Source organism: Nuphar pumila, chromosome 5, assembly GCF_984573655.1.
Source record: "Nuphar pumila chromosome 5, dmNupPumi1.hap1.1, whole genome shotgun sequence".
NCBI lineage: Eukaryota > Viridiplantae > Streptophyta > Magnoliopsida > Nymphaeales > Nymphaeaceae > Nuphar > Nuphar pumila.
The window spans coordinates 92,874,944-92,883,386 of NC_143253.1; the positions used below are offsets into that span (position 1 = coordinate 92,874,944).

Sequence of the window (8,443 nt, forward strand, 5' to 3'; positions counted from 1 at the left end):
CGATCAAAGTGCTTCCAAGCTTTCGCCTCAACAAGATGTGTGATCTTATCTTCATCATGTCGAACTTTATTTGCATGCCATCTCATCTGTTTAATTGTCCTCCAAGATATATACAATCGTTGCAATATAGAGGTGAGAGGAAAGTAGCAAAGCGACTTGTATGACACTTCTTTTGACCTCGTGCTACCATTGCCGCTTATCTTTGGCTTGAACTGAGGATGCCCACATGACGGGCATGATCTGCTATTTTTTTGATCTTTGAAATACAACATGTACTGATTTGGACAAGCATCTATCTTTTGATACCCCATACCTAGAGCGTTGACCATAACCTTCGTACGATAAAAATTTTGTGACAATTTCTTATCTTTGGGCAACATACTCTTCACAATAGAGCACAAATGATCAAAACATGATTGACTCAAATTAAACTCAGACTTTAGATTCAATAGTTGAAGAACTGCAGACAAGATAGTGTGACTCTCGTAACTATTCCAAAGTGGCTCATCAATATCTCTAAGTAAATCATAAAATCTACTAGCTGCATCGTTTGCTTATTCTTCCTCTACCCCAGTTGGTACATCACTAGGACCCATAGCAGAACCCAGTTCTGGTCCTGTGGCATCAAATATCAAATCCACATATGGATTATCGTGCACTATATCCACCCGTGCATCAAAATTGTTCCTAAATTTTTTACCATGAAATGTCCAAGTCTAATAATCACTCACAAAACCCTTCCTGTATAGATGATGTCTAACGCCATGAGATTCTACAAATCGATTGTTCTTACACATCGTGCAGGGGCACCTAATCCGACCTGTGAGATCCACTGTACTGACACTTGCCGTTGCAAATTCAATAAAATTGTCAACACCATCCATATATTTAAGCGATACCTCATTGTCAACTTTCCTACGATACATCCATTCACGGTTTGCAATCATTTTGTTCTATGATGTTACGTATATTATCCTAGAATCATCAGAATGCTATGATGAAGAAAATATCAAATTTATCATATATTTATGGTAGATGTAATGATTTGATATATATCACATATACACACACACACATATATGTATATATAATGTCATTCAATCACAAGAACTATGATGCATGCATTGATAACTTAATATTTTCATGTGCAAAACCATTCATTTGAAGCATGTTTGAAACATTGATAACTTATCATTCATTTTCATGTGCAAACTCATTCATAACATAATACATTCATTTGAAACATGTTTTCATGATATAATTTCACATGGAAGTCATAATCAAATTGAAAATAACTTCATGCAAGCATGGATACAATCACATCAAACATTGCAATACATTTAAATCATTCATATCAAAACAATGTCAAACATGTACATGCAACAAACACACTCCAATATCCTGCTAACTACTACCATGACTAACATGGAATCCGAACTCCAAAACTAAGAACACTTTTATTTTCATACATTAAAATCATGCTCTACATGATCTCCGAACTCCATCAAAGCAGTCCTAGATATTTACAACAAAGTGAGTGTGTGAATAGAAAAGTGTTGCATCAAAGAAATTAAATAACATTTAATGCACATGCATCACTTACTCACCATGGGTATTTACCTGATTTGCATTGCTTTTGTCACTTACTTACCACGGGTCGCGGGGCACAAGCAGGATCCATTGCGAAATCTGCAAAAGACACTGTGTTAAAATGAAGTTTATTACCCGATGACAAGGAGGGTGATGCCCCTTGTCGGAAATGAGCCCAAACAGTTAGTTGCAACTCTCTGCTGAAAGCAAGACAGACAAATATGGTACCCCTGCTGGTAGTTAGGGGTGGCAATCAGGTCGGGTTAGCGGGTCAGCATACCTCAACACGAACACGACCCATTTATTAAACGAGTCGGATGTGGCAAACACGAACACAACCCATTTATTAAATGGTTAACCCGACACGACATGGTTAACCCGTTTAATAAATGGGTCTCGACCGAAGATTCTGTTGCCGAGCTCTGCATGAGCCTCGCAACCGCCTTCGACACCGGTCCCTCCATCCGCCTCTTGTACCGCCCCAACGACCCCTCCAATGCCTTCCACCTTGTCGTCAAGACCGGCATCGGCCCCTTCGGCTCCCTCGCTGCCTCCCCACTCTCTATGAGCGCCGAGTTTGACCTCCTCCACGACGGCCGTGACCCCAAGTTATTCTTCCGGTTCAGCCCCCGGGCTGGCGATTTCTCCATCAAGAAGACGGCCAGATCACCGCCGATCAGATTCTTCGATGACCCTAGCGCCTTCTTTGACCGGAAGACGAGCGACGGTTTGGAGGTAAACGACCTCTTGGAGGAGAACGACGGCAGAGGATCGACCGATCATCTCCGGCTAGGGTTTAGCGAGAATGGAGGAGTGGTCATGACCGAGCAGCGCGACGGATCGGCGGTGGCATCGAGATCATTTGTTTGCGTGATCAATGACCTATTCTCTGGTGTCGAGATCCACCCGAGGAGCGCCTTTCCGGTGAGGAAGCACGCCGTTGTCAGCTTCAGGTGGGAGATTAGGGTTCAGGCGGGGCTGTCATCGGCTGGAATCTCGCTTAGGAACTTGCCGGTCTTGGTGATGGGACCCGATTACCATAATAAGATTCGTGTTCGTGTATTTGGCGGGACTCGGGTTGTAGGTTGACAGGTTTGTGTAAACGGGTTGACCCGCCCACCTAGCCCGTTTATTAAACGGGTCAAACGGGTTGGCGGGTTGGCATACCCCTAACATGAACATGACCCGTTTAATAAACGGGTTTGGAGGGTCGAACCGTTTATGACACAAACCCGTTTAAGCCAAACCCTAACCCGACTAAGAAGCGGGTTGGCGGATCAGGTCAGATTTTGCCACCCCTACTGACAGTAAGGTCAAGGCAGAGAGCGAAACCCCCAGCCAGAACATTCACAGAAGGCAGGGGGTGGGACCCCTTGAAGGAAAGCATCGGGAGGCAAGGGCTGAGCCCCCTACCGAAAATCAATCATGAGGCAGGGGGTCTCACCCCCTGTCGAGGCAAAATTCCCCGGTAGGGGGATCCGCCCATACAGGAAAAACATACAAGGGGAATGGAGGCTTCACCCCCCTATCAAAATTATCGAGGATAGGGGGGGCGAAGCCACCCTCTACCAGGGAAAACAAAAGGGCAGGGGGCATCTCCCCCTGCCGATCATTCTCCGGCAGCGGGGCGGAGCCCCACTGTAGGAGAAGTCAAGAGGACAGGGGCAAAGCCCCCTATCCTGCCAGAGATCAGGGCAAGGGGAGGGTCTGGCAGAGGTGATCGGGGCCTTTGCCAGCCCCCGCCGACTACAGAGGCGTGGGAAGGGCCCGACATAGGCTGTCGAGCCTCTGCTGACCAGCAACGAGAGAGGGAAAGAGAGGGGAGGTCGTCGGGCGGCGGGCGACGGGAGGTCGACGGGTGAGCGACGGGAGAGTGACAGATGAAACAGAAAGGGAAAAGGGGCTCGCATAAGGGTTTTACAGGAGAAATTAGCGATAGAACAATTTCATCGCTACTTGGCGACAGAGTAACGACGGAAAATTTCTGCCGATGATCTATCGCTAAAGCGCGACAAAACATGAGACATATTTTTTCCGTCGCTACTCCGTCGTCAATTTGCGACGGAGTAGTGATGGAAGTTTTCCGTCGCTAATTATGCAAATGTTAGCGACGGATAATTTTCTCTAGCTAATCGGTCAAAAATTGGCGACGAATTATTTTCGTCGCAAACGTCCGTCACTAATTAAAGTTTTTCTTGTAGTGCGCACAGATGCGTTCGGCATGGTGGATTTGTTAGAAAACAATACTTGAATCATGTTTTTTCGATAAAAAAATATGATTTTTAAGTTTTGAATATTTATGATATTTATAAAAATTCTACATTATTGATTTTCAATCCTTATAAAAACCTACATGCGCGAAAGAATAAAATGGTATAAGACTTCATTCCTATAAAATCAAACACGTAAAACACATCTTTACTGTCAAATTAAAAAAAAAAAACATAAAAAAAACCCCTTCAAATGGGCCGGTAAGCAGCGGTATACATGGATCAGTGTAAGCAGCTACTCTCTACTCTATATCCAGAGAAGGAAGTAGCTGCCTATAGCCTTAATTGATTCATTCAAGCCAAGAACCATCCAAAACATTTTCATATATCGATTGAAGAAGTGTTTTTCTTTTTGAAAATCCTGATGTGATCGCTCTGGAACCTAACAACCAACTCTTGGTTCAATTTTTTTGATGCATAAATATGATATTATATGTGCTAAAAAAGTCAGTTTAAATTTCTTTAACTTTTTCTTTGACCCAAAATAAACTTATTACGTAGAATGGTCTGTGAATGGGTCCTTGTTACTGGACATTAATATTCAATTTGGGTAGTTAGAGAATCGTCGTCGTGATCTGCACATGAGACATATCCGTGTGGGCTTCATTTTCATACATAACAATAAAGCTAGCCTAATAATCCAAGAATGAAGTCTGCAAATCCCATTGATTGGATGGGGCATACCTTCCTTGGCTTTGACATAATACCGTCAATCAAGCATCCCATTTCTTCCCTTCATTAATGTTTTAATGGTTCATGGTTGGCCTCCTCCATTTGTGGGATGGACCCGCACCCACAAAACAAATGGAGTGATCCAAATCCCATAAGAGCAGATCCAGTACTTGGCCGAGTATACTCCACACCACCAGTCTCCAATGACTGGATGCATGGCATGGATCCTATCACTGGATCTCCTCCCAAATTCCTTGCCCCGTTTCGCGCATAGCCACTGCGTTGGATCAAAGCTTGGACCCTAGGCTTTAATGAATCTGACCTAGTCGGGTATTGGCTAACAGGTACCTAGTCGGATTTGGATTCAAATAAAAATTGATGGTACCAAATCCAGATATGAATAGCTTAAAATATCTAATTGAATACTTGTTTCACACTTAAAAATAGAGATCCAATATTTGTCTGATTCGCATTCGGTTCAGACATGGATTCAAATTCAGTCAGAAACTCCATCCCAAATCCATATCCTGTTATTTTTCCGATTCTGTTGGATATTCGGCCCAAAATTCAAACCATTGACATCCCTACTTCCATAGTGGATCCAGTGTTCGGGCGTGCTGAATATACCGGTCATGAGAGACAGCAAAGGGACACATGTTGCGTTTTTGAAGCCTGATTAAGGTACGCAAGCAGAACAGGTCTAAGGGGGTCTTGGACAGAAAACTGTCCAAGGCCTCTTGGATATTGTCCATCAAGAAAATGAATGGTACCCAAAAATGTACTAAAAACCTCATGTTTTGGACTAATTTGGGTTCTCCAATTTTCTGAGATTGATGCCATTCATCTAGAAAACAGATGGCCTAAAAAATTCTTATGGCGCCCATCTAGGTGGAGACCATCCTATCTGTTGGGTTTTGGGGGGCATTCATCGTCTAGATGGATGGCATCCAAGGTGTCTTGGATCTGATCCGCTCTTGTGGGGCACTTAACATATTCATGCTGCATCTGATCATCCGAAGTATATTCTTTCCATGTAATTTTTTGGCTAGGCCAAGGGAAAAGGCTCCGATCACGGACTGCACATTGACGGGCCTTTAGTTGGTAAAGCCTCTGGGGACTAGGGATGGCAGTGGACCGGGGGAAAGCGGGGCCCCGCCCCGCCTCACCCTGTTTGGACTGGGGATGAAGGGTATGAAACGGGGATGGAGGCGGGGACGAAGGTTAAAATCCATCCCCGTTCGGGGATGGAGGCGGGGATAGACGTTCACTTTTCCCCGCCCCGTCCCCGCCACAATCCCCATCCCCGCCACTTTCCCCGCCTCAATCCCCGCCCCGCCTCATCCCTGTTTGAACCGGGGATGGAGGACATGAAACAGGGATGAAGGCAGGGGTGGAGGTTAAAATCCATCCCCGAGCGGAGATGGAGGTTCTAATCTTGAGGCGGGGCAGGGGTGGAGACCTTGTCCCCCGCCCCGCCCCACTGCCATCCCTATTGGGGACATCCCAACTCACCGGAGAGTACACCCATTGCCACAGGGGACTATTCCCGTGGGTTTTGAACTTATGATGTCCTGTCAACTTGGTGACGTTCACAAGTTGACCGTACCAAATGACCAGTGCACTTGTGGCTGAAATCTCTTTCCTCTTGACATGAAGCCACAAGAATAGAGTCAGCTGGCGTCCTTAAACGTTTCCATGCTATGTCACATGGAGTCTCCAACGTAAGCTTGTATCATATCCACTTGTATACTACCATTAGTGAAAAATTAAGCAAAAGAGCCGTATCCTCGTGTCCTTGTAACGTGTCATTGTGACACAGCTTTCTAATAGTTCATTGCTGGATAGGGTGGGTGATAGAGGTGGAGGTGGGAGCCACCACGAATGTGGTCTTCTGCCTTTCCAAAAAGAGACGCAGGTGGCCCCCACATTGGTGGTTGCCACCTCCCCAAAATGGAGAGGAATGAACGCCCACAAGCAGCAGAACGTCATGTTTGACCCTTCTCCTCTGCGCTACAGACAACCACCTCCATCCTCCAACTACAATTAAGAAAAGAAAAGAAGCAGAAAGAAGACGAAAAGAAAAATAATTTATCTTCGAAGTTGATGCGTGAATCACATATGATATAAAAAAGGTAACACAAATGGGAACACGGATCCCATCATTTGAAATAGGATGGGTTCCATCATACATTCAATCCTAGCCATCCAAAAATGGCACCTAGAAACACGTTAAAAGCAGGCATAAAATTAAGAAAACAGCACAAGGTATGAAGCTAAAGCAACTAGAAAACATCATCTCAAACAGATGAGATAGATTGGAACAAGTAAAAAATTTAAGTAAACTTTTTTCGTGGCACTGTAAATTTCGGTTTGTGAGCATTATATAAGGAACACCAACTTCTTCGACTCATCACCCCACTGGCAAGCTAGCAAGCAACCTCAGAGATTCGTTAACGAGAGTGTGCTTGCTAGCATAGCAACCATGGCATCGGTTTCACGTTATTGGACGAGCTTGGTGCTCTTGGTTGCACTAGCAACGTGCGTCTCCTCTCAGTTGAGCACCACTTTCTATGACAGCGTGTGCCCAAGCGCATTGTCCACCATCAAAGCTGCGGTGGTGAGCGCGGTGCAGCAGGAGGCTCGCATGGGTGCCTCCCTCCTCCGCCTTCACTTCCATGATTGCTTCGTTCAGGTAATAACAGCCACAAGGTTTCATTCATTACTTACCCGCTTAACTCACTCTCCTGGCAACGAAAAATCAATCGAAAGCGAACGCACGTTAACTTTGTGTTCTTTGTGGACGAATGAATGAGTGTAGGGTTGCGATGCTTCAGTTCTGTTGGACGACACTGCTACCTTCACCGGTGAGAAGACAGCGGCCCCAAACATGGGCTCTCTGCGAGGGTTCGAGGTAATCGACAGCATCAAATCTGCTGTTGATAAAGCATGCGGTTCAAGCGTCGTGTCATGTGCTGACATCGTTGCGGTTGCTGCTCGTGACTCGGTCGTTGCGGTGAGCTGTTTCTCTTTTTTCTGCTGATGATGATATTGATGGTACTTGTTGCTTAGATTAGCTCATCAGGAAGGGCATCACAGTTCACAGTGCAAATTGCCAATTTTCAATGTGTTTGTATTTTTTCTATGCTGCAGCTTGGAGGGCCTAATTGGGATGTGCCGTTGGGAAGGAGAGACTCCACAACAGCTAGCCTTGCTCAAGCCAACACCGACCTCCCTGCACCCTCTTCAAACCTTGCCGCTCTCATTGCTTCTTTCCAAGCAAAAGGTCTGAACCTGCAGGATCTGGTTGCCTTGTCTGGTGCACACACCATCGGCCAGTCGCGGTGCGTGCAGTTTAGGAACAGGATCTACAACGACACCAACATAGCACCCCTCTTCGCAGCCGGCCTCAGATCACAATGCCCCGCCTCCGGCGGCGACGACAACCTGTCACCCTTGGATAGCTTGACACCATATCGTTTCGACAATGCCTACTTCCTCAACTTGTTGTTCAGGAGGGGTCTGCTTCACTCGGACCAAGAGCTCTTCAATGGAGGATCTGCTGATGCACAAGTCAGGACCTACAGCCTTAATACATTGGCCTTTTCGAGGGACTTTGCCACTGCCATAGTGAAGATGGGCAATATAAGCCCTCTTACAGGCACCAGTGGCCAAGTCCGTGTCAACTGCAGGAAAGTAAACTAAGAGAAACCAAGAAGCCTTATTGATGTGCCTGTAGTAATTGGTAATTGTCATCAGCTTAGGGAGTAATAGTTAATGATTTTGATGAAAAGGCAGGCATTAATGTCCTTGAGTCGTGTATTATCATGGAAGGAAGCAAAGTTTTAGCTACTCCTTCATTAGAGGTCTTCAACTATCTTCAATATCTATACTGTTTCCTTCACTCAGAACTA

General features: G+C 45.4%; 1 protein-coding gene across 1 annotated transcript; it reads left to right on the top strand.

Annotated features, from left to right (window-relative positions):
- Positions 1 to 7,014: 7,014 nt before the first annotated feature.
- Positions 7,015 to 8,234, top strand: LOC149837827 (cationic peroxidase 1-like). The gene is made up of 3 exons (XM_090007506.1): positions 7,015 to 7,224; positions 7,351 to 7,545; positions 7,683 to 8,234. The coding sequence occupies exons 1-3, from the start codon at positions 7,015 to 7,017 to the stop codon at positions 8,232 to 8,234; spliced, it is 957 nt and encodes a 318-aa protein (XP_089863632.1).
- The last annotated feature ends 209 nt before the right edge of the window (positions 8,235 to 8,443 follow it).